Source organism: Rhincodon typus, chromosome 34 (assembly GCF_021869965.1).
Source record: "Rhincodon typus isolate 14 chromosome 34, sRhiTyp1.1, whole genome shotgun sequence".
Taxonomy (NCBI): domain Eukaryota; kingdom Metazoa; phylum Chordata; class Chondrichthyes; order Orectolobiformes; family Rhincodontidae; genus Rhincodon; species Rhincodon typus.
Genome location: NC_063365.1, coordinates 18,747,217 through 18,773,601, shown reverse-complemented (window position 1 = coordinate 18,773,601; position 26,385 = coordinate 18,747,217). Strand labels below are relative to the sequence as shown.

The window sequence follows — 26,385 nt, the reverse complement described above, 5'->3', positions numbered from 1 at the left end:
CCCCTCTCTCCCTATTTATTTCAGAACCCCCTTCCCCTTCCCCATTTCTGAAGAAGAATCTAGGCCCGAAACGTCAGCTTTCCTGCTCCTCTGATGCTGCTTGGCCTGAAGGGATGTGGGTGTTGTTGGCTGGGTCAACATTTCTTGCCCATCCCAAGTTGCCCTTGGAAAGGCAGTGGTCAGCTGCCTTCTTGAACCAGTGCAGGCCCTTTGGCGTAGGTAAACCCTGACGCATACCAATTCTACCCTTTTGTGATCCGAAAGAGCATATTTTGTCAAAGTTTCTCATCTTAGCACTGAAGGGATGTTGCCCTCAAGCCAAAAAGGCGATATCCCCATCGTGTGGGTAATGTGCTCAATTAATTTCAGTGCCAATGTGATGTTGGCTATGTAAACTGCTTGTCCCTAAGGATGGCGGATTGTATCAAACAACATATCCCTTCAGTTTTCATAAAAAGCAAAGTACTGACTCGGTGCATGCTTGTACATCTTGTACTGCACTAACATTTAGATGTGGTTCTGCAATTGTACAACGTTTACGGGATAATCCTGAGTGTGCAAAGAATGACACTGACAACCTGCCTCATATGAAGTCTAATTTTTAAAAAAAATCCTGATGGTTAACTGTCAATCATTATTCACTGCTGTGTTCTCATGACAATGTTTCTACCAGTTGTAGTTTACTTGCCAACCCATCAGCATTCTTTATTGGTTTTTCTTGTGAGCAGTCCTGATGAGTCCAAGATGAAAATTTTTCAGAAGATGTTTTGTTTCAGCAATGCTCAAGTTCTGTATGACCGAACTGATTTCTTACTGCATGTTTTAGCGATATTAGGATGAATGTGAACTACAGATTAGTTCTGGCGTAGTTTATATTTTCTGACCAACCAGAAATGACATTGAAAAACTGGTCCTACAGTTTTCTTTGGAATATACAAATAAGTCTGATCTGGCCCCTGGTTTGGGAGCTGAACTGTCAAGCAGTGAGACTGAAGAGAGAATACCCTCTGGATTCTGTCTATTTACAAATCTGAGATGAAATTGGCTGTAGATTCTGCAGCCTGTCTACAGGGATTTTACATTGTTACCATGCTGCATTTGTGCAGATAGTCCATTCTTGACTCAAAGCCACTTAATTCAAAGCATTAGAGAGTGAAATGTGAGCTGACAGTGCTGGTCTCAATTTATCTGCCAATTCTGGTTGGCACTATGCCTTAGAATTTCTATTCAGTCACTTATCTTCAGTTTAACAGGAACCTGTAACACTCCCTATGGGACCTGGCACAAAGTGTGTATTTAAAACCTGAGAGCCAAATAAAGAAAAAATACAGATAATTTGGATTTTGTTTTGACTGTTGGTGGGAATGATGTTTTTAAAAGAAAATATTACAGCTAGTTTTCTATGGAGCCCAAAGCATTTGACATCAGGACAGAGGCTGTGCCTTTTTCTATCAGATCATGTTTATTTGCTTCACTGTATGCAGTCATTTACTTTGTCACAAATGCTATGCATATTCAGATACAGAGCCTTGAGTTTCGTCGTTTTGTTATCTCTTGAAACAACTAGTCCAGACTGCTGGCATAGTCTTAAGTTTGTTCTGTCTGTCCCTTCCTGTCATTTCACATCCCAAAATTAGTACATTGCTTTTCTGCCTTTTATTCTGCCTCTTGATTTCCTACAAGGAGCACGGTGGCTCATTAGTTAGCACTGCTGCCTCACAGTGCCAGGGACCTGCGTTTGATTCCATCCTTGGGCGACTGTCTGTGTGGAGTGTACACATTCTGCCCGTGTCTGCGTGGATTTCCTCCCAAGGTCTAGTGATGTGCAGGCTGGGGGGACTGGCGGTGGGAAATGCAGGGTTACAGGGTAGGGGGATGCGTCTGGGTAGGATGCCCTTCGGAGGGTGGGTGTGGACTCGATAGGCTGAATGGCCTGCTTCCACACTGTAGGGATTCTATAATCTACCTAAGTTTGAGTCTTTCCCTCATTTTGTCTAAAACCGTCTCGATTTCCCTGGATATATGGTTGGCTAGAAAACCAGTTCCAGCAAGCTTCAGGTGCAGAACATGAACCAGTTTGCGTTCATCATCTTGAGTGATTGAACAGGCTTCAAGGGCTGAGTGACCTCTTTCTGGTCCTAATGTTATTGTACATCTGGCCCAAGTACTGTCTTGAGTAGCTGGTGACCAAGATTTGATTAATTTGTGATTCTTTACTCTGCGGTTCGAATTTCATTGGCCTATGGGCCTGAGAAGGTCTTTTCTTTTGAAGTTGGCTATAAATTGGCTGGTACAACCTGTGGCGAAGGTCACTTAGCTCCTTATGTACTGGAGCGACAGTTGGCACTGGTCTACAAGTGGAAACATGCATGTCACCTCTGGATATAATCATGTAGAGCTTTATTTGTACCAGATTATCCCTTGGCAATGCAGAACCTAACCATTAACATATTTTAGTGAAGCTTTTCATCTCTTCAAGTCAGATACAAGAATACCAAATTTCAAAGGTCCACAACAGTTTACACCACAGATGCTGATTATTTGGCATGTTGGGTCTGGCCGAGCGGTTACCACGGAGAAAGCAAACCGGGACCTGTGGGCTCCTGGGTCAATGTGAAAAGGTGCTAGGCCTGAGCAAGTTCCTTTTGTTTGCAGAGGTGTAACTCTCCAAATATATGTTCTGGCACTGGGCTTCCCAAACATGTTCCCTGTGGGTGGGACTCCATTTCCAGCCCGGAAGATTTCTATGGCGGTACGGTGGCTCAGCGGTTAGCACTGCTGCTTCATCGCACCAGAGACACGGATTCAATTCCAGCCTCGGGTGACTATCTGTGTGGAGTTTGCACATTCTCCCTGCGTCTGCGTGTGTTTCCTCCGGGTGCTCCGGTTTCTTCCCACAGTCCAAAGATGTGCAAGTTAGGGTGGATTGGCCATGCTAAATTGCCTATAGTGTCCAGGGATGTGCAGGCTAGGTGGGTTAGCCATGGAAAATGCAGGGTTACAGGCGTGGGTGGGTATGGGTGGGATGCTCTTTGGAGGGTTGATGTGGACTTGATGGGCCAAATGGCCTGCTTCCACGCTGTAGGGATTCTAGGATTCATCCAACTCCCCTGAATAAAATTACAGCTGGTATCCTTATCTCACTGGGCTAGCATACCAGAGCCACAAGCCAATGTTCTGGGGACATGGGTTCGAATCCCACCGTGGCAGATGGTGAAATTTGAATCGAGTAAAATCGGAAATAAGGATGGTGATACTGTCAACTGTAATGCAAATAAAAAGTTCCTTTCAGGGAAGGAAATCTGCCGTCCTTAAATGAACACTCCTAGACCCACAGCAATGTGGTTGACACTTAACTGCCCCCTGGGCAATTAAGGATAGGCAATACATAATGGCCCAGCCAGTAATGCCCTCATCCTGTGAATGATTATTTTTTTAATAAAAAGGTCTTCAAAGGAAGCTGCTGTAGATGCAGTTTGGAAGGACGTGTAAATGAGAGGAACAAGGTAAACAGAAGTTGATCAGGCAACTATGTAGAGTGGTACTTGTAGGTGTGTGTTAAAAAGAACACACAAAGGCTGTGGACATGATGCTGTGTGTGGTCTGGATTATGGTGCAAGAGGTTCAGGAGGTTTGTTGGCTTTGCCCCTCATACTACAGCCAGTGCAGAGCAGTAAAGCGAACTGGAAGTTGGATTATGTACATTTGCATGGAGGCTACATAAACATGGTTCCTCTCCCAAACCAGCTTGCCCAACATGGAGAATGATGTAAAACCTGCTCCACTCGGATTTCTGTCGTAGCCGGAGACTCCCAGGAGGACAGTGGAAATGCTTCAGGGATGCCCTCAAAAGCATCTATGAAGACCTCACACCACTCTATTGACTCTTAGGGGGACCCTGGCTCGCGACTGATCAAAATGTCACCGGCTCATTTGGGAGGGTGTGGAACACACTAATTTCAGGCTGAAAGAAGCTGGAATCAAACAAAATTAAGGGAAGGTTCTTGCAGCTTAAAGCCAGACCTTACAGGTGTGATGGCAAGTATCCCTTATTCAAACAAACACAAGTGGAATCTGGATCTTTCCCCATTAGAGTGTGTTGGTCCATTGAAATCTTTGAAATTGAAGTGCCTTGTTTGCCAAAGATATGGGAAGGGGCACAGAGTAAAGTTGGGGAAACAGAGTGAAGGTACAAATCCGCTATGATGTAATTGGATACTGGTTTCCTATTTGTGTGCGTTGAATGGGCTGCTTTTGTTCACCTGGGTTTTGTGCTTCTATTTCCCATCACGTAGACACATGGGAGACATGGGGCTGCTGGAGGGTAGTGCAGATAACAAATACTGGGCTGATCCCCAGTGAGAAGGATGAAGTTGTGAGGACCTCCCTGGCAGTGAAATGAAACGTTGGGAAGTAATCTTTGGGTAATGTGTACAAGACGAAATGAAATTGTCAGGCTAAACCTGGATTAGGACAGAGGGACACAGATTGGAATTAATAAAGCACCAAATTGAGAATGATATCAGGCCATTGTCTTTTTTCACCAAAGGTGACAAAATGCTAATACTGTTTCTCGTTAAATCAGTTGAGAAGCATTTGGACACTTTAAACTGGTATTTAGTCTTTGACATGATGCCTGACAGTTGAAGTGTTTTGGATCCTGTTCATTACTGCCTCCAGCACATTGTAGGATACATTGATAGATGTATTTAGAGAGGAGAAACTCTGTTTTGGAGGACTGGGCCATGTTAATTTGGAATAAAACCCACTGGTTCTGTAAATGGCTCCAATACATCGGGGCAGATGTCTTAAGCTGGATGAGTTCCAGATTGAGCTGCTCGTAGATCTGGAACATGCCACTGAGGATCACAGAGAAGCATTTCACCTGCAATCGCTGGAGTTCAGGTTGGGCACTGCACATGCGTGCACACGGTGAGAGAGTTTCTGTGATGGTTTACAAGCTAGAGGCTGTCAGTTATACAACAGTCATCAAGAGATCCCAGCAGGAATTCAGAAGAAACATCAAAGTGGTTAAAATCTAGACTACAACAGGACGAGGCAAATGGTCTGGATGAATTTTGTTTGAAGCTGCATGAGCACCAACAGGGAAGAGGGGATAGTGGGTCATGCTCATAGTCTGACAAGGGACTAAGTGTTTGGTTGCCAATATTGCAGAGGCCTCACTGAAGTTTGAGCTGACTTTCGCTTTATTTGCGCCCATTTTCAGCTTGGACCACGTGAGACTGCGACCTATGAGTTAGCTCATGCACATTCATACTGAGAATGAAGCCCCTTTATCATACTGGTATGTTCATGCAACACAGTCATAGAGATGCACAGCACGGAAACAGACCCTTCGGTCCAACTCATCAAGGCTGACCAGAAATCCTAAATAAATTCAGTCCCATTTGCCAGCAAACCTCTAAACCCTTCTTATTCATGTAAACATCCAGATACCTTTTAAATGTTGTAATCATACTAGCTTCCACCACCATCTCCAACAGCTCAAACCATACACGCACCACCCTCTGTGAAAAAGTTGCCCCTTAGGTCCCTTTTTGAAATCTTTCCCCTCTATGCCCTTTAGTTTTGGACTCCCCCACCCTGGGAAAAAGACCTTGACTATCCATGCCCCCCATGATTTTATAAACCTCTGTAAGTTCACCCCTCAGCCTCCAATGCTCCAGGGAAAATGACCCCATTCTATTCAGCCTTTCCCTATGGCTCAAACCCTGGCAACATCCTTGTAAATCTTTTCTGCACCATTTTGAGTTTGAAGCAAGGCATGGCTTACGCAGAATAAAGGAACATGAAACTTGAGTAACTGTAGGGAATACCTACAAAAAGTAAACTAACCAAATCGGATTTCCCCTCTGTTTTTCTCCCGTTGTCGAGGAAGGGACTAAGAGAGGGGAATTCAACATCATCTGTCCAAATGACAAAAAACACGCCAAAGTGAACACCAACCTCCCAAAAACCAAATCAGTTTCTAATTGTTTTGTAGGAGGTGGGCATCACTGGTGAGGCCTGCATTGTTGCCCATCTTTAATTGAACTGAGTGCAATGCCCGAGGGCAGGTAAGAGTTGACCATGTTGCTGTGGGTCTGGAGTCACGTGTAGGCCAGACCAGGTAAGGATGGCAGATTTACCTCCCTAAAGGGCATTGGTGAACAATCGAGAATGGTTGTCATGGTCACTATCACTCAGACCAGCTAGATTTTATTTATTGAATTAAATTCCACCAGTTGCTGTGAACCCAACGCCCCAGACCAATGATCTAGGCCTCTGGATTACTAGCCCAGTTACACTATCACGATGCCACTCCCTCTCTGAAAGTGATTCGTATAAAAATCACTTTTATGTGCTGTAGTGACTATAAAAGATTTTTCTTCTGTTTCTTTAAATGTTTTTCTATGCACAGTACACCAGAGTTAGAGAAGGTTTACCAGGATGCTGCCTGGATTAGAGGGTACAAACTATAAGCAGAGGCTAGGAAAACTAGGGTAGTTTTCTCTGGAGCGGCAGAAGCTGAAGGAAGACTTGATAGAAGTCTGTAAAATTATGAGATGCAGAGATAGGGTTGACGGTCAGAGTTGAAATGTCTAGTACTAGGGGGCATGCATTTAAGGTGAGAGGGATAAAGTTCAAAGCAGATGTGAGGGGCAAGTTTTTTACACGGGGAGTGGTACGAGTCTGGAACACACTGCCACGGATGGTGGTGGAGGTAGCTACAATAGGGGCATTTAAGGGACTTGTAGATACGTGCGTGAATTTGCAAGGGATGGAGGGATATGGATCAAGGGCAGACAGAAGGGATTAGTTTAATTTGGCATTGTATTTGGCACAACATTATGGGACAAAAGACCCATTCCTGTGCTATACTGTTCTACGTTCTAAGGTGCCAGTTCTCTTGGACTTGTCTGAAAAGCACCTCTTTGTGTGATTTTTTTTTTTCTGAAGAAGGGTACCCACCCGAAATGTCAGCTTTCCTGCTTCTCCGAAGCTGCCTGGTCTGCTGTGTTTGTCCAGCTCTTTACCTTGTTATCCTTGTGTGTTGTACTGTTAAGTTCTAGTCATTCATCAATTATCTCTCAATTACATGTCCCTCTTAAATCCATCTTTAACCTACCCCTCAGTTACCCCTCCTTTTGCTCTTCACTGTACTACTTTTACTCAATCTTCATAAAATGCGTTTGGTCCACCTCTCACTGTGAGGGAGAAATAGCTTTCAAATGAGCAACGTGCTATTGTTGGTCCCAGACACACGGAAGACAGTGTTATAATCTCATTTCTGTATGACACCTGTTCTTGTCTATTATCTGCAAGATATTTTGTCGGTGAAAATTGTATTTAATTCAACATGTTGCTTCGTGGCGGCCAATTTTCAGGTAGGTTGAGTCAGGTTAGCATTTTTCAAACCAAATCTGGTGTCATACAGTCATACAGCATGGAAACAGACCCTTCAATCCACCGGTCCATGCCGAACATAATCCCAAACAACGAGTCGCACCTGCCTGCTCCTGGCCCATATCCCTCCAAACCTTTCCTATTCGTGTAACTATCCAAATATCTTTTTTAAACGTTGTAACTGTACCCACATCCACCACTTCCTCTGGAAGTTTATTCCATATGCAAACAACTCTATGTAAAATAAAAAGTGCCCCTCATGTCTTTTTTGAAATATCTCTCCTCTCACCTTAAAAATCCTTTTCTTAAATAGTTTGTCTCTGTGCAGTTACGGTTTATGTCATTGACTGGACTGCCCCTCTTTCCACTCGATAAATCTGATTTCATTATCTTCACCAATCGTTTAGATTAAGTCATTTTGTTGCGAAGCAAACCAAACTTTTGAGTCATCTGTCATGTTCGACACTGAAACTGATTTGCACATATTTACCAGGGGTGAGTCTTGTTTTTAATACTGTTTATATTTGTATGCGTAGTAAGGTTATAGAAGAGGTTTTAAGGTGTGAAAATTGCACTGATATGTTAGGGAGATGCTGCACAGTGGTAATGTCACTGATAATAGTATGCCAACAAGCCAGGATCATGCTCTTGCGACATGGGCTTAAATCCAACCACAGAAACCGATGGAGTTTAAACCCAGTTAATGATAAATCTAGAGTTGAAATGTTGATTGTTGTAAAAACTCACTCACTTTCTTCAGGGCAGGAAATCTGCTGTCCTTACCTGGTCTGGTGTACATGTGACCCCAGACTCTTGATGATATGGTTGGCTCCAACGAAATGACCTGACAAGTCACTCAGTACAAGGGGAATTAAGGATGAGCAACAGTTGGCCTTTCAATGGGATGGACATCACTGGATAAACCATGTGAAACAGACCTGCATATGCCTTTCATAAAATTTGAGCACGTGTGCGGCTTTTCAGTGTTTCTGTTTTTGCTGTACAGTTTCTGTAAATCCTGAGTTTTGGAATAAGGCCAGCTGTTTCTAACCAGTTATTCATAATCACAGTAGCCCATACAAACTCCTGTATCCTTGCCTTTTCCACACTCCACCTATCTCTCTCTCACAATCACACGCGCTCTCTCCCTCACACTCGCTTTCTCTCTCTTCCTCACACACTCTGTCTCTCTCTCTCTCTCCCTCCCCTTCACACAGTTTTGCACTGTCTCTCTCTCTCTCTCTCTCTCTCTCTCTCTCTCTCTCTGTCTCTGTCTCTGTGTCTTGCAAGCACACATGCACATATACACACACACACAGACACACACACTCCCTCTCGCATACACCCCTCCCTCTCGCATACACCCAGACACTCAATCCTGGATTCCAACTTGTGTCTCGCCCCTTCCTTCCCTGAAGGTCTTGGCCCATGTACGTGTTATAACTGGTGCCATTACACTGGTCTCTAGTCTTAAAGGATTGTGCCTAATATGTGAGATTAGATACACCAGCCCCATGTGCAGTATCTGGTACCTCCAATAGTGAGCCAGATCCCAATTTTTACCTACCAGTTTTCCAACAGGGATCGGGAGGGGGCAGTGACTGGGAGTGGAACACTGACCTACTACTACTCCTTTCTTTATGTCCCACTGCATAGCCCACGCTAGTGATGCTTAGGCCATTGTGGTCCTCTTAATGCTGTCATTGAGAGGCTACTGAGAGAGAGAGAGAGAGGTGCCTGCAGTTCAGTGCCCCATCAGTCAGTTTGATTATTTAGCTAGACTGGTGAAACTGAGGATTTCCCCGCAGCACAGACGTTTCGGAGGAGATTTGATAAAGGTGTTCAAGATCACGTGTCTAAAAGACCCATACCTAAATTAGCAGCAAAAGACTTTGAGAATTTCCAGAGTTTTATTGTGAATCTACAGTTCAGCACAGGTGCCAGTTCATATTGTTCCCTCTGGACTCTTTAGCTTTGCAGGGACCAATTCCCCACTCGGGGGAAGTCTGTTTCTTTTTTTTTGAGAGTGAAAAGATATTGATTTTTTTTTTAAGCCACCCCAGGCCAGGTGGCTGTCTATATTTTAAAATATAAAGTCTGTACCTTAATCTGCTTATGGTGATGCATCAGGAGTGCAGAAGTATCCCTGTGTGTAAAGAGATTGGATTGTCTGGCAGTGAAGTTTGTGTTTTATTTTTGAGTTTTGTTGTGTCACTTTTTAAACTGAGTTTACAGCTATATAATTGGCACAAGTAGGGCCCTCTTGATGCGCTTTGGCATGCCAGCCTGAAATCTCATTGGCCGACAGCCAGCCTGTTGTGTGTGAGCTCTTCTGATGAGGGTTTCTGGTGCTGAACTCCATTCAAACTGTGCCACCGTTACAGCCCTCCCATTTATTCAAGGCCCAACAGAACTATCCCTGAATGACTGCCAGCTGAGGGCCAGTTCGAAGGATCCTGCCTCTTGCGTTCCGGGGTTTTATTGTGAAAAATACCCGAAAAATGGATTCGGATCTTCTGGGGTCATTTTAGGCGGGTATTGAAATGCAGCCGTCTGTTTCTCATTGCTGCAGTTGTCGGCTGTAAGATGCAACAATGCTGTAATGTTGCTGAGCTTACGTAGTCCCTGGAGAAAGAGATGCTGTTGGAGGTAAAGCTGGGAAATGGGATAATCTTAGCTTTCAATCCACAGGCACCAACCTCGGATTATTTTTTAGCCTGACGTATATTTATTGTAGTGTCTAGCTTTTGAACTTTGTCAGAAATGGTAGTGCAGTTGATTGTTGTGGACAGGATTGTATCATTTGGCTTATTTGGCTGCATGGGAAGTTGGTCATTGGCATCACATTTTCTGTTCCCCTTGCTCTACTGAGCAGCTTGGAGAAGCTTTGCAGATATTTCCTGTTCCAAGCAAGAATACAGGAAGTCTCGCTGAATTACCACAGCGCATTCATTAACGTGCTGCTCTTTCTGTCTGATTTCGTTTGCATCCTCTGTTTAACCAACAGCTTATCAAATTGCAGCCAAGTCGCAATTGACTTCATTTCTTCATCCAGCAGCTTTAAAGGAAGGTGCTGCTCTGGGACTTGGGAATACAGTGGAATGCAACCCTTTCCTTATTGTTACAGTGTACATGTTCGGGTTCTGCTTCTCTGAGAGAATGTCACAAAACAGAAGGGGCCTCTCAGTCCATTGAGTCTGCACCTACCAACACGAATCCCACTTTCCCAGCACTTGGCCCACAGCCTTGAAAGTTATAACATTTTGAGCGCTCGTCCAAGTATTTTTTTTAAGCGGCTGTGAGGTTTTCCATTTCCAGTACCCTCCCTAGACTGTGCATTTCAGATTCCCACCATCCTCTGGGTGTGAAAGCATTTCTTCAAATCCCTTCTAAACCTCCTGCCCATTGCGCTGCAATGTTAGAGGTAACATTTTCCGGATGAGATGTAAGACTGAGACTCCATCTGCCAGCTCGGGTGAAAGTAGACGATCCTGTGGAACTCGTTCAAAGGAGAGCAGGGGGCATTCTCCATGGTGGCCCGGCCAATATTTACCCCTCTGTCAATACCACAAAAACAGACACACATTGGAGAGCAGCAGGCTGTGGTTTTTTAGAATTTGCTGGCTGCAAAAATTAGCTGTTTCCAGCATTGCAACAGCTGGCCTTTATTGTAAGGGCTTTGAATCATAGCATCCCGACAGTGTGGTAGCGGGCCATTTGGCCCATCGAGTTCACACTGCCTCTCTGAAGAGCATCCCACCCAGACCCACTCCATCCCTGTAACCCTGCATTTCCCAAGGCTAATCCACCCAGCCTGCACATCTTTGAACACTACAGGCAATTTAGCATGGCCAATCCACCTACCCTGCACATCTTTGGACTGTGGGAGGAAACCCACGCAGACACGGGGAGAATGTGCAAATGCCCGAGGCTGGAATTGAACCCGGGTCCCTGGCACTGTGAGGCTGCAGTGCTAACCACTGAGTCACTGTGCTAGGTTTCAAGCCCATGTCTCCAGTACATTAACCCGGGCCTCTGGTTCATTCAGAGATGTTACCACTGTACCATCATCTTCTGAAAGGGATGTGAACCTTTGGTATTCAAGAATGGAGCAGAATACCTCCAGGGCTGGGATTGATGGAGGTTTAGTTGCTCCACGAACCCAGGAATGTCAGGAGTAAATGGGGAAAGTGGTATTGAAGCCCGAGATCAACCATGGTCACGTTGAATGGTGGAATGGACCCAACAGGCCGAATAGCCTGCTCCTCCTATTTCTTATATCCTTATGACCACACTCCAAAAGTACTTCCCTGGCTTCAAATCATGCGGTGAACGGGAAAAATGCTATCTAAATGCAAGTCCGTCTGTCCTTGTTTGCTGAAATGGAGGTTGTTTTGAGGCGCAGCTGGATATTCCCAGTCCCTTTAGAATCTGAAGATCTTGGTTGCCGCTTCATTATTCCTGGAACAGTTTATTTCCACAGATACAGGATACGTGTCGCAGTCTTTGTCCTATTATCCCTGTAATATACACGGAAAGATAAATAGAATCCTTTGATGCACCGTCCTGAGGTTGAATGTACTTGGCGTCCTGATGAAAGCTTGACCTGAAGCAAAAACCCCTGTTTCCTCTTCTCCAAGAGCTGCTCGCTCTGAGGATTTGTAATGTTTACTGTGTGTGTTTCACCTTGAAGTGCAGCTGCTGTTGTAATGAAGCAGTGCTCTGACCTCGGTCGGCCTTTGAGAAGGATCTAACTTAGGGCTTTTTCAATTATTTGAAGGCCACCATTTGAGATTCTCCACTGCCCGTATTTTGCCTTGCAGCAAGCCCCATCCCCTATGTCTCTCTCTCTCCACCCCCCCACCACTGTGCTGGGTGACCTATCTTGCTTCAGGTCAACCCATCTCTTGATTTTTGAAATGCTCGCTTAGTTTTTTAGGTCCCTCCAAGACCATTGCGCCATCCTTTCCGTGGAACCCACTCCTCCTTTCAAACTTCTGTGATATCCGTACTCCTCTAACGCTGGGCTCCTTCAGTACCCTCAGTTTCCATTGGTGGGCCATGCCTTCAGCTGCCTGGGCCCTGAGCTCTGATATTCCCTCCCTCAACCTCTCCGCCTATTTTGGTACCTCCTTTTAAGACGCGCCCTGAAAAGCAACTGCAATGACCAGATGTTTGGTCCTTGACCTGGTATCTCCTTTGAGGCCCAATGCCCCACTTTATTTCACTTGACGCCTTTTATGTTAAGGGCACTTATTTATAAATCGTTGTTAAACATACCTGACCCGTTCGCCTGCCATGGAGCCAGTGGACAGGCAGAACGGCGAGCAATGTAACTCGGGATGTTTAAAAGGCACTATTCAAATGCACATGGTTTTTTTTTGCTTGTGGGACCATCACCAGCGTGACTCAGACTGCAAGACCCGGTGAAACTTATGCAGTTGGCCCCCGTAGTGTGGATCAGTCTGGGGCAGCTATTGTTGAGGCTGAGTGGCCTTGAAGGAAAAGTTCATTATCAGTGACCTGCCCTGGTAATTGTCCAGGATACCCTTTTGTCTAAGAAACGCACCAGGCTTAGCTGGCCCCTGGCCAAAATTTGTCGCGCTTCATATGTGGAATGAACTGTCAGAGGAAGTGGTGGATGCAGATACAGTTATAACATTTAAAAGGCATTTGGACAGGAACATGAATGGGAAAAGGTTGGAGGCATATGGGCTAAACGCAAGCAAAAGGCACTGGTTTAGTTTGAGAATCATAGAATCCCTACAGTGTGGATACAGGCCCTTTGGTCCATCAAATCCACATCAACCCTCCGAGCATCCACCCAGACCCATCCCCCCACCAAAAAAAATAACCCACCTAATCTACGCATCCCTGAACACTACAGGCAATTTCCCATGGCCAATCCACCCTAACCTGCACATCTTTGGACTGTGGGAGGAAACCGGAGCGCCCAGAGGAAACCCATGCAGACACTGGGAGAATGTGCAAACTCCACACAGGCAGTCGCCCGAGGGTGGAATCGAACCCGGGTCCCTGGTGCTGTGAGGCAGCAGTGCTAACCGCTCCACTTTCTTGGCCAATTCCCACACCCTTGGATCTTTCAGCATGAAGATAATCGATTGGTCTCCTTGAATACACTGTGACTGAACCATTTGCTGGGTTCTCTAGGATGGAGACTTCGAGAGATTTGCAACTGCAGAAATATCAACCCATGTCGCTGCTAATTTTGTATCAGAGATAGTAGGAACTGCAGATGCTGGAGAATCTGAGATAACAAGGTGTGGAGCTGGATGAACACAGCAGGCCAAGCAGCATCAGAGGAGCAGGAAGGCTGACGTTTTGGGCCTAGACCCTGATGAAGAGTCTAGGCCCGAAACGTCAGCCTTCCTGCTCCTATGACATCGCTGCTAATTTTGTTTTCTTTCATTCATTTTTTTATTAGCAGCTTCGCTGGCGAGGCCTGTGTTTGTTGCCTGGCCTGAATTGTCCTTGAGAAGGAAAAAAAAAAGTCAGTCAGCACTTTACCCTAAGACTTTAACCTCCAAATCTGTGCTCTCAAACCACAGGAAACAGTATCTCCACTTACAGTGCCATTCAGCCCATCGAGTCCACACTGACCCTCTGAAGAGCATCTCCAGACCCTATAACCCTGCATTTCCCAAGGCCAGTCCACCTAGTCTGCACATCTTTGGACTGCGGGAGGAAACCGGAGCACCCGGAGGAAACCCACGCAGACACAGGGAGAATGTGCAAACTCCACACAGACTGTCAGCTGAGGCTGGAATTGAACCCGTGTCCCTAGCGCTGTGAGGCAACAGTGCTAACCACTGAGCCATCGTGCGGCCATTTTGAGAATGGGCGTTCTTTCAATCAGACTGTTTGGACATGTTTATGACCTGCATCTGGGGCAGGTTGGACTTACCCCGTGTACTACATGTTTCAGCGGGACTGTTCCTTGTTTCTTCTAAACTCCAGCAGACATCAACGGGTCAATTAATCAAAGCCTGCCACTATTTTTCTGGTTTTGAAGTAGATCATTAAAAGTACAATGCCCCAAGGGCACTTGCCATCTTGTAATGTCTCTCGTGAACCAATGTCCGAAAACCTTGACCCTAAGATGGTAACCATGGCGTGGAGGTGCCGGTGTTGGACTGGGGTGGATAAGGTCAGAAGTCACACGACACCAGGTTACAGTCCGACAGATTTATTTGAAATCGCAAGCTTTCAGAGCGCTGCCCCTTTATCAGGTGACTTCACTTGTTGAAGAAGCAGCACTTTGAAAACCTGTGATTTCAAATGAACCTGTTGGACTATAATGAAAACCGAAAGAACTGCGGATGCTGCAAATCAGGAACAAAAACAGAAGTTGCTGGAAAAGCTCAGCAGGTCTGGCAGCATCTGTGAAGGAAAAAAACAGAGTTAACCCAGTTCTGAGGAAGGGTCACCGGACCTGAAATGTTAACTCTGATATTTTTTCTTCCCAGATGCTCTTCCAGCAACTTCTGTTTTTCTTTCTGTTGGACTGTAACCTGGTATCGTGTGACTTCTGACTTTGACCCTAAGAGGCAGACTTTAAGGAGCAAAGAGATGTTTAGAGAGGGAACTCCAATTCTTCAATGTTCCTCCATGTAACTCCCCTAGGACTCTTTACCTAAAAACAGAAAATGCTGCAAACACGCTGCAGGGTGTGTGGAGAGGGAAGCAGTGTTATTGTTTCAGATCGATGACCTTTCTTCAGAACCTGCTATTTAATTCATATCACGGTTTGGATAAGTGTCCCCTTAAAAGGCAAATTGGTGTTTATTTAATGTGTGATTGTGTTTCTATTTCAACTGCAGTAACATTCATTTGAAGTGCAAATGACTGTTTTGATTCATGTGAATATGAGGGACGCTCGCTTTAGAAGGTGAGAATTCTCAAGCAACAGTGTAACAACTGACTGTATCTTCCTGTCATTCACTCGCGGATCATGAGTATCATTAGCTAGACCAGTATTTATAATCCATCCCTAATTTCCCAGGAGAAGGTGATGGTGAGCTGTCTTCCTGAACTGCTACAGTCCATTTGGTGTAAGTAGACCCACAATACTGTTAGAGAGGGAATTCCAGGATTTTGACCCAGCGACGCAGAAGGAATGCCAATACGTTTCCAAGTTTGAATGGTGATTTACTTGGAGGTGGTGGTGTTCCCATGTATCTGCTACCCTCCTCCTTCTAGATGGAGGTAGCCATGGATTTGGAAAGTGCGACAGAGCTCAAGTGGGTTTTTGCAGTATATCTTGTGGATAGTAGTAACAGTGTGTACTGAGCATCAGTGGTGGAGCGAATGGATGCTTGTGGATGTGGCACCAATCAAGCGGGCTGTTTTGTTTTAGACGGTGCCAAGCTTCTCAGGTGTTGTTGGGGCTGCACCCATCCAGGCAAGTGGGGAGTATTCCACCACACTCCTGATTTGTACCTTGTAGATGGTGGGACATGCTTTGGAGAGTCAGGAGTTGAGTCACTCGCTGCAGGATTCCCAGCCTCTGACCTGCTGTTATAGCCACTGTGTTTATGTGGTGAGTCCAGGTAGTTTCTGGTCAATAGAAATGCCCAGGATGTTGTTAGTGGGGTTTAAGCGATGGTAACACTATTGAATATCAAGGGGTGGTGGTTAGATTCTCTCTTGTTGGAGATAGTCATTGCCTGGCATTTGCATGGCGCGAATGTGACTTGTTACTTTCCAACTCAAGCCTGGATATTGTCCAGATCTTGTTGCATTTGAACATGGACTGCACAGTATCTGAGGAGTCACGAATGGTGCTGAGCATTGTGCAGTTATCAGCGAACATCCCCATTTCTGACCTTATGATGAAGGGAAGGTCATTGATGAAGCAGCTGAAGATGGTCGAGCCTAGAACGCTACTCTGAGGAACTCCTGCAGAGATGTCCTGGAGTTGAGATGATTGACCTCCAGCAACCACGACCATCTTCCTATGTGCCAGATGCAACTCCAACCAGTGATTTACTGATGGTCGAGTGACGAATATCCATTTGGCAATAAGGACAACAGACTGCTCTGGTGTAACACCGAGCGGGATTAGGCAAGATCAGTGTGTTACTATACTACACTTAGCAAGATTTTCATCACTTCAGGAGTGGGTCATTTCCTCCAGAAGCTTCCTTTTTACTGGCTGAGTGACCTGAGTGGACTTGTTTTGCATACTTGCTCGGTTGCGTTTTATCTTTCATGAAGTTAGGTAGATTCTGGTGCATGTACTTTACAAATGCAAGTATTGATGCTACTGAGGTGGTTCAGAGATGTCCCTGGTGCTGAAGGATGTCAACAGTTGGCTAAAACGCAGCTCGTGGTCAGACATCCCTTTTCTCTGGTGTGTGTATCACCTGCTTGTAGCTCAATGGCTGAAGTTAAGGTTACAGAATCTATGCAGTATCTGAGTGCGGACAATGTCAAAACTTTGTCAATGTTTGTGGTTACTTGCAGGAACTTTGCTCAATTTTATTTGACCTTAGGCTTTCACTTTTGAGTCACATCCTGCTCTGGTAGTTTGAGTAAGCTTTCCATTGAGTTGTTCCCAGATTTTTCCTTCTTTTTTGTGCTGAATCCTGATTAAATTATTTAGCTTGTGGATATTTTATTAATCTGTCCTTTTCAGAGATGTTATTGCACACCTCTGGAGCAGGTTGGACTTGGACTTGGACCTGGGCCCCCTGGCCCAGAGACAGGGGCACTACCACTGCACAGAGCCCTCTGGCTTGATTTTATGCTTGTAACCCGTATCAAGTAATTATTCTCCACTCATTCCCATGCTTGAGACGAGATGCTACATCAAGAAACGTGGTAAGAACTCCACCAATGTGCTTGTCCTGTCATCCCAGTCTCACCGTTTGTCTGCGTTAGAGGACATCCAACACTTGCCAGCCCAACGTTTCGACCTTGTTTTATTCACTGCCGTGCAAGTCAACAATGGGATCTTGCTTTTGTTATGTAGGTGTTTGCAGAGTCCCAAGTTGGTCTCTCTCTTGCAATAAGCAGCTTGACAGCTTTTGCACTTAGAAGGTTGAATAGCATCCATCAGACACAGTTAATCAGCAACTATGCAAATGGTTAACTGAATGGACAGTGTATACACGGAAGAAACCCAAGACACTATTGAGACATTGTTCCACCATGTTCAATAGTTACTTCCTGGAATCATCTCCAATTCTGATTTGATGCTGTGTGGTGCACCATCGCACTTAACATCCTCAGGCCTTTCTTAAGGATTAGCTGTCCTGTTATGCAATGCATGACTGCTCCTGTTGACAAATTGGCCCTGACGGCTGGCATTGTCGTTCTTGAGCGTTGGTGTGGATGTCCGTTCCCATGGACTGTGTGGGGCTGAGTAGGGAATCTCATTGTAGCTACAGGCCAAAGTGAACATCACCTGGGCACAAGGTTGGATCTACCATGATAATGTAATACTGTGTGCCTGGAGGATGAAATCGTGTCTGTTACACATTGTGGCTTTCACTAATACTCCATTTCTCGATCCACGGTAGTCCATTAATAAAAACCAAAAGAACTGGGGATGCTGTAAATCGGGAACAAAAACAAAGTTGATGGAAAAGCTCAGCAGGTCTGGCTGTCTGTGTGTGTGTGTGTGTGTGTTTGTGTGCGTCTGTGACTGTGAGCGCTTGTGTGTGTCTGCGTGTCTCTGTGTGTGTGTGTGTGTGTGTGTGTCTGCCTGTGTGTGTCTGTGTCTGTGTGTGTGTGTGTCACTGGTTCTCTCTAACTGTCCTTGAACTAAGTGGCAGTTCTGAGGAAGGGTTACCGGACCCGAAACGTTAACTCTGTTTTTTCCTTCACAGATGCTGCCAGACCTGCTGAACTTTTCCAGCAACTTTGTTTTTGAGCCCATTAATAAAACCTGTTTTCCAATTATCCAAATACATTCACTGGTCATGAATGAACATAACTCGGATACTAACCTGTACTCTCCAGCACTTCACAAAATGTTATCACGGCTGAACTGGGAAGACTTCTCTGCCGATCGAGACCTACCTTTTTTTCTCCCCCACAAATTGTCACTAAATGTATAAAACCGCAATGAGAGCATTGAGTTATTTGCCTGCCTGCTGTTCAGGATAATGGTAATTTGCACAAGTTTCATCGATAACATAAAATAATTCAATTGATTGTGACAAATTTACCTTTAAACCAATGGCAGAGAAAAGAAAGGATTCATAATCTACCACTGTACTACTTAAACTATACCCCCTTTCATAAAGAAACCCAACCCAAATACACGCGCACATTCATTCACAATTAAGACTGAAAAGACAGGCAGTTTGACACAAATATTAAAGGTGGAAATAAAGGTATAGATGTGGAACAAAAATTCTGAAGGTTAAAAGTTTAAACCACAAGGATAAATGATTTCATCTTTCCCAGTTCGTGTTGATTTTTTTTGGCACTGATGGTACGCTGTTATCTGTAAAGTGTTAGTCATTCTTCATTTACATGGTTGCTTGGGTGGACGTAGGCCTTTTCCTGTTTGAATCGATTGTAATCTATCAATGTTGCCAGCTCTGGATGTCCCTAGCTGCCCTGGACCTTTTTAGAATTGTAGCATACTGCAGTTCAACCAAACCGAAGGCCAGCGTCAAGCAACCCTTCCTTAACTCAAATACTCTCGGTATCATTCTTGTCTCATAGTATCCCCTCGCTGCTTCTTAAGGCAACATTGTCTTGCACCGCTAAAAATGTTCGCCTCTTGATTTTTCCAGATTGCAAACCTCTCCCAGTATTGCAGCAATAGAGCAGTATCCAACTTCCATTCCAATTAGGTTTGGTTTCATTTATTGTTGTCACACATAGCTAGGTACAGTGAAAAGTTTTGTTTTGCGACCAGTACAAGCAAGTAAGGACATACAGATCATAGGGTGTTTAGACAGAGCGAGACGTACAGGGTTATGGCTGCACCAGGAGGTGCATAAAGCAAGGCCAACATTAGATTTGAAATATGAGAGGTCCATTCAGAACTCTAATAACAGCGGGGAAGGAGCTGTTCTTGAACCTGTAGGTGCGTGTGTTTAAGCTTCTGTATCTTCTGCCCAATGGAAGAGGTTGTGATTATAGGGGGTGACCTTATCTTCCACATGCCTGAATCCTGCTTGCCTCCTGAGTCTTCGTCCTAGGTCAGGAAAAATGCTCCTACAGAGATGATGTTGGCTGCTTCACTGAGGCAGAGGGGAGTCCATAGATGGGAGGCTGGCTTCCATGATGGACAGGTCTGTGTTCACAACTTCGTGGTTATTTATAGCCCAGAAAGGAATAATATGTGGCCCTTTACAATGTTGTATCTGGCTGTATGCAGCTTGCCATTGAGACTGCAATGTAGGATGATTCCTGAGATGGCAGGACTGACCTATAAAGAGAGACTGGATCGGTCAGGACTATATTCCTTGGAGTTTAGAAGAATAAGTGGGGACCTCCAGGAAACCGGTAGCATTTTAACAGGACTATGCAGGAATCGCTGACTAGGGAGTTCAGAACTGGGGTCACAGTTTAAGGATACAGGGTAGACCATTTATGACAGAGATGAGAAATTTCTTCACCCAAAGAGTGGTGATCCTGTAGAATTCTGTCGGAGAAAGAGTTGGAGGCAAAAACGTTGAATGTTTTCAAGAAGGGGTTGGATTTAGTTCTTTGGGCTAAAGGGATTGAAGGGTGTGAAGAGAAAGCAGGAACAGAGGACTGAGTGCGATTATCAGCCATGAGCGTATTGAATGGCAGAGCAGGCTTGAAGGGCCGAATGGCCTACTGCTGCTCCTAATTTTTGTGTTTCTATCATAGAATTGGCAGTAAGTCTAGAAATGGAAGAGAGGGGAGGAACTCAGGGCGGGGAAAATTACAATTGCTGGAGAAATGTGGTAATGGGAAGAATCCTCCTGGTTGGTGGCCCTGAACTGTACGCTTTGTGACCTTTTACAGCACCAACTCCACCTCTCCCTTGTCTGGACTGTGTCCACACAGAATTCATTCAATTGCTTGGTTATTACAACTGTTAGGACAAATGTCCTCTCGCCGACCAATTTTAAAATTTGAAGCTGGCAATGCAAATTTTGAGATTACGTATCATGAGATAAAGCAGTGTTCTGTGTCACAGGCACAGCGGTCTCTTAGGCTTCAATCATCACCTCCAGCTCCTAGGCCCGATGATGCTATGAGGCAGGTACAAGTGCACAGACCATAACGCAAACGTAATTTCACAAGTGGAGAAATACAAGACCAGGGGCTGGATAAGTAAAGTAGTCACTAATATTTCCAGTGATAGAAGCTCTGTTTACTCAGAGTGGTGAAGTTGTGGAACATTCTACTACAAAGACCAGTTGGGATGATTTTTTAAAAAAATTATTCATTCACGAGATGTGGGCATCGCTGGCTATGCCAGCATTTATTACCCATCCCTAATTGCTTAGAGGACAGTTCAGAGTCAACCACATTGCTGTGGGTCTGGAGTCACATGTAGGCCAGACCAGGTAAGGATGGCAGTTTCCTTCCCTAAAGGGCATTAGTGAACCAGATGGGTTTTTCTGACAATCAACAATGGATTCGTGGTCACCATTAGACTCTAATTCCAGACTGTTTTAAATATTGAATTCAAATTCCACCGTCTGCCACGGTGGGATTTGAACCTGGGCCCCCAGAATGTTACCTGGGTCTTTGGATTAACAATCCAGCGATGGTACACTGGGCTGTCACCTCCCCATAACATTGATTTTTTTAAGGGAAAGCTGGATAAGCACATGAGGGAGAAAGGTTTAGAAAGTCACACAAATCTGGGGAGATGAAGCAAGGTATGAGGTGGCTTGTGTATAAGCATAAACGCAGGCCCAGACTCACTGGTCTCCTCCTGTGCTGCTGGTTCCACATCATTCTGTGCCACTTACTTTGCAGTGAGTTCCTTCCTTCCCTGTGCTGCAATTTTTCTCACCATGCGTCTCTCGCCTTATCCTCAGGTTATACTCCTGCTTGGCCAATGGCAGTGCTGATGAGTTTCAGCGAGGGGAGCAACTGTTCAGAGTGCGGGCTGTCAAGGATCCACTGCAGATCGGTAAGCTGTTGCGTGGAAACCTCATTCCCTGTGTGTGTGTGTGTGTGTGTGTGTGTGTGTGTGTGTGTGTGTGCGCGTCTGTCTCATAAAGGACCATTTCTGAGGAAGGGTCCAGACCCGAAACATCAGCTTTCCTGCTCCTCTGATGCTGCCTGGCCTGCTGTGTTCGTCCAGCTCTACACCTTGTTATATTACCCAATGGGCCATCCCGGTTCAACCAACAGACAAAGCGTTCAGAAGGCAAGTGACCGCTATTGGTGTGTAGAGATCACGTGCGCTATTTGCAGGACTGGAGATTTTTAGATACGAGGGAAAACTAGATGGAGTTATTACCTTCACAGCAGAGGAGGCTGATGAGTTGTAAGTAAAAGATGTACAATTATCAGAGGCCTAGCTGGAGGTAGATAGAAAAGACCTGTTCCCCTGAGCGAGTAGATTACTAAGCAGAGGGTAGAAGTTGTAAAGTAAGTGAAAGCTGGAAAATAGGATGAGATATACAATGTGATTGGACGAAGGAGACATGATGGGCTAAGTGGCTGCTTTCTTTTTTTTTTAGTCTCTAGTCTCTCGTGTCTCTCGGCTTTTTAACTTCACTTTTCCTCAACTTTGCTTTTTGATTGCCTGGTTTATGTTGAGAGGTCAGTGGGTGTGGGAGGAGGAGTGCTCCCGACATGGTCTTCTCTACCCTGGGGAGACGGCGTGTGGGCCGGGTGACCGACTTTGAGGAACATGTACATTCTGCCCATAAAAATTACCCCAAGCTTCCAGCTGCTTGTCACTTCAGCGCACTCACTAAGGTCTCTGCCTCGGGGCTTGCTGCAATGCTCTGTTGAGTACGAGCTGGAAGAACAGCATCGCGTTTTCCACTTTGGAGAGGGGACTCTGCAGCCTTCAGGACTCAGTATGAAGTTCCATAATTTTAGGGCCTGAACACCTTCTGTGTCCTTTACCAACCCCTACATCCCAGACCCTGTCATGACATGAACCGTTCCAGCACAGCCTAACCATTTTCACCTACTCATGGACACCATTATGAGCTTTTCTCCTTCACTGGCTCACCATTATCCATTTTTGTCTGCGTAATTGTCATCCTCTCTCTCAGGGCTCCATCTCTGTCTATTGGCTCACTCCTTTTTACCCCACCCCACCCTCTGTCTTCAGCATATATACCACATGATCTTAGCTGCTATCGGTTCTCAAGAGGGCTCACTGGACTTGGATCGTTAGCTCTGTTTCTGTCTCTCTACGGGTGCTGCCATGCGTGCTAACTTTCTCCAGCCATTTCAGTTTTGGTTAGGTACAGCCTCTGAGTCATATAGTCATAGTCATAGTCATAGAGTCGTACAGCATGGAAACAGACCCTTTGGTCCAACCGTAATCATAAACTAAACTAGTCCTGCCTGCGCTTGGCTCATATCCCTCCAAACATTTCTTATTCATGAACTTATCCAAATGTCTTTTAAACATTGTAACTGTACATGCATCTACCACTTCCTTTGGAGGTTCATCCCACACTTGAACCACTCTGTGTTTTTGTGTCCTTTTTAAATCTTTCTCCTCTCACCTTAAAAGAGTGCCCCTTAGTCTTGAGATCCCCCACCGTAGGGAAAAGACACCTGCTATACACCTTATGTCTCCCCTTCACGATTTTAAATACCTCTGTGGGGTAGCCGTATTTACTACTGTAACTGTGTCCCTGGTCTATTGCCTATTTAATGGCATTTCCATGTGCCCTGACCATCTGTGATGGTGGCTGTTCTGGTGACAGCCAGCTCTGCATTGCCACACTGCACCTGATAGTTGACCATGGCAAAACTCTGGAATGCAGAGGGACGATCCGTTTGCGAATTCCATTGAATTGACCTTGAGAAGGTTCCTTTGCTCTGTCTACAGACTTGGTCTGAACACAGAACTTCCACATTGGCATTCCACATAACTGGGTATCTGATGGAGTTCACGATTTGTTTGAAACTTCCTAAGCCCTCTAGACGTCTCCTGAGCTGCAAATAGAATGCTGGTGCGAATTAACTACCACTTTCAACAAAACCAAGGACTGCGGATGTGGTAGATATGAAACAAAAACAGAAATTTCTGGAGAAACTCAGTAGTACTAGCAGCATCTGTGAACAGAATAAGAGAGTTAACATTTAGACTTAAATGACACATTTCTGAAAAATGATTTATTGGTTTTGGAGAACTTTGGAACCCCACAAAAACTGTGAAAGAGGCTGCATGCCCTGATTTCTATTTTCTTCCTTTTCTTTGTTTGTTCTTTGCTTAAGATACTGAACAAGACAAGGCTAGCGGGAGGGAGTATATAAGTCTCCCCACTTCCGATGATTGTTACATTAGGCCAGGCTAGTGCATTAAGAAGGTTTTGATTATAGGATTCATTTCAACAAAATTGCTGGTTCACTGAAGGAAATGCTTAGACCAGGAATTTCTAATGGACCATTGTGTAATTACTAATGAGCCAACATGAGCGCACACAGGCTCAGATGAAATTGCTTTACATTTGGAAAACATTAGCAAAGTTATTCGTTTGCAGACACCAGCTTACTGTAGATGATTTATCACTAAGTGTGGGCCGTAGAGGGCTCAGAACTGAAGCAATTCCAGTGTTGAGTTTGGAATCTTACAGTATTTATCCACACCATGCTGGTTATGTCATCTCGTTTTCAATCTGTCAAGGTTTTGCCTGAGGCCTAACTGTTTTTCTGCAAATGTTTGCCATGAAGTCACACAGTGTGGCCATCTGCACTTGGGCCACTCCCTCTCCCTCTCTCTCTGCACCTCTCAGCAGGCATTACAATGTCCTGTTGTTTGTTTGGCCTGACTAGTATGGGGCTTGCTTCTTTCCTGAAAGCAGGACAATTCCCCATCACCATCCAACCACAGCCCAACTTGGGTGGGCTCCCTTTAGTTCACAGTCTGATTTTTAACTCTGTCATGGTTAAAAGGTAAAATCCTCACCTTTTAGTGTTAAATACCTCTGCTTGGAGTCGTTGATGTGGAGGTGCCGGTGTTAGACTGGCGTGGGCAAAGTCAGAAGTCACATGACACCAGGTTATAGTCCAACTCCTGATGAAGGAGCAGCGTTCCAAAAGCTTGTGATTTCAAATAAACCTGTTGGACTATAACCTGGTGTTGTGTGACTTCTCACTGAGTGTCATAAAGCTGTACAGCATGGAAACAGACGCTTCGATCCAACTCATCCATGCCGACCAGAAATCCTAAATAAATCTAGTCCCATTTGCCAGCATTTGGCCCATATCCCTCTAAATCCTTCCTATTCATATAACCATCCAGATGCCTTTTAAATGTTGTAATTGTACCAGCCTCCACCACTTCCTCTGGCAGCTCATTCCATACCTGCACCACCCTCTGCGTGAAGAAGTTATCCCTTTTAAATCTTTGCCCTCTCATCTTAAATATATGCCCTGTAGCTTTGGACTCCTCTAAGACCAAGGATATTCACCCTAACAATGGCCTTATCATTTTAAAAACTTCTATAAGGTCACCCCTCAGCCTCTGAGGCTCCAGGGAAAATAGTCCCGGCCGCTCCTATAGCTCAAACCCTCTAATCCTTGTAAATCTTTTTCTGCACCCTTTAATACTTAATTCCTCTGAATAATACAGCTGATTTCCATTTATTCTGTGGCTGAAGGCAATCCTTTTCCACAGAACAAACCATTGAGCAACTTTAAAGCAAATAATTACTGACTTTGTCAGTAATCTGCATCTGCAGGCATGCTTTTGCTTGTCTTTTGTTCCCGACTTGCCTGGATGGGTGCAGCTCCCATAACACCCAAGCAACGTGGCACCACCCAAGACACAATATCCACAAACGTCCGCTCCTTCCAGCACAGTAGCTGCAGTGTGTACCGTCCACAAGACGCCCTGCAGAAATCCACCAGTGATCCTGAAACAACACTTACTAAACCCATCTAGAGGGACAAACGCAGCAGATACTTGAGAACACCACCACCTGCACGTTCCCCTCCAAGCCACTCGCCATCCTGACTTGGAAATATATCTCCGTTTCTTCAGGGTCACTGGGTCAAAATCTTGGAATTCCCTCCCTCCACAGCATTGTAGGTCAATTTGTGGCACATGGTTGAAACAGCCAAACCTTCTCAAGGGCAATTAGGGGTGGGTGATAAATGCTGACCCAACCAGCAACACCCACAACCCATGAATGAATAAAGAAAGTATCCATTTTCCAATCGCTGAACAGTAACAACATGTTGACTTGACAACTATCTGAGTGATAGAGTCACAGCTGACTGACCTGTATTGAGCACTTTCAGAATGTGAATAAGATCCCATTTTTGATCAGTAATTGTTCCCTGATTTTAGAGCTGCTGTTAAGTGTATTATGATGATAATATGTATGTTAGTGGTGTGATGTATGTGTGTGACTCTGACATCAATAGTCATATACTATTGAGACACTGTGGGAGGAGTGGAATAACTGTACAAGAGATCTGTAATGTAAAGATGAGTAGTCTCTATAATGCTATTTTAAATAAGAGTTAATTGGACCTCGAGAGAGGCAGACAATCGTTGCTCCTAATTAAGGCTGAGATGGAGATACAGCAAATTCAGAGAAGGAGCAACTTAGTGTAAGAGAGTATTTCTGCAATGTGGGACTGATTGCAGATGGCATCAGTATAGGCAAAATGCAGGAGGACTGAACAATGGAGTTGCATAGTGTGGGGGTAAATCCATCCATAGTGTCAGTACAAGCCAGAACATTTTGTTGAAATACCTTTTATAAAGAAAGGGGTGTTAAAACAAGAAATGCATAAAAACAAAGAAACCTAGAAGACATGCCATTTGTTATGATCATGACTATTCATTGAGCTTAATAATCT

At 44.9% G+C, this 26,385-nt stretch overlaps 1 protein-coding gene across 5 annotated transcripts in view; it reads left to right on the top strand.

Annotated features, from left to right (window-relative positions):
- The window catches only part of zswim8 (zinc finger, SWIM-type containing 8), a 175,229-nt gene that overhangs the window by 34,197 nt on the left and 114,647 nt on the right, over positions 1 to 26,385 (top strand). For all 5 annotated transcript variants that reach the window (XM_048616155.1, XM_048616158.1, XM_048616156.1 and 2 more), the window contains one exon: positions 21,414 to 21,508. In XM_048616155.1, coding sequence (XP_048472112.1) covers positions 21,414 to 21,508 — 95 coding nt within the window. The remainder of the gene's footprint in view (positions 1 to 21,413; positions 21,509 to 26,385) is intronic.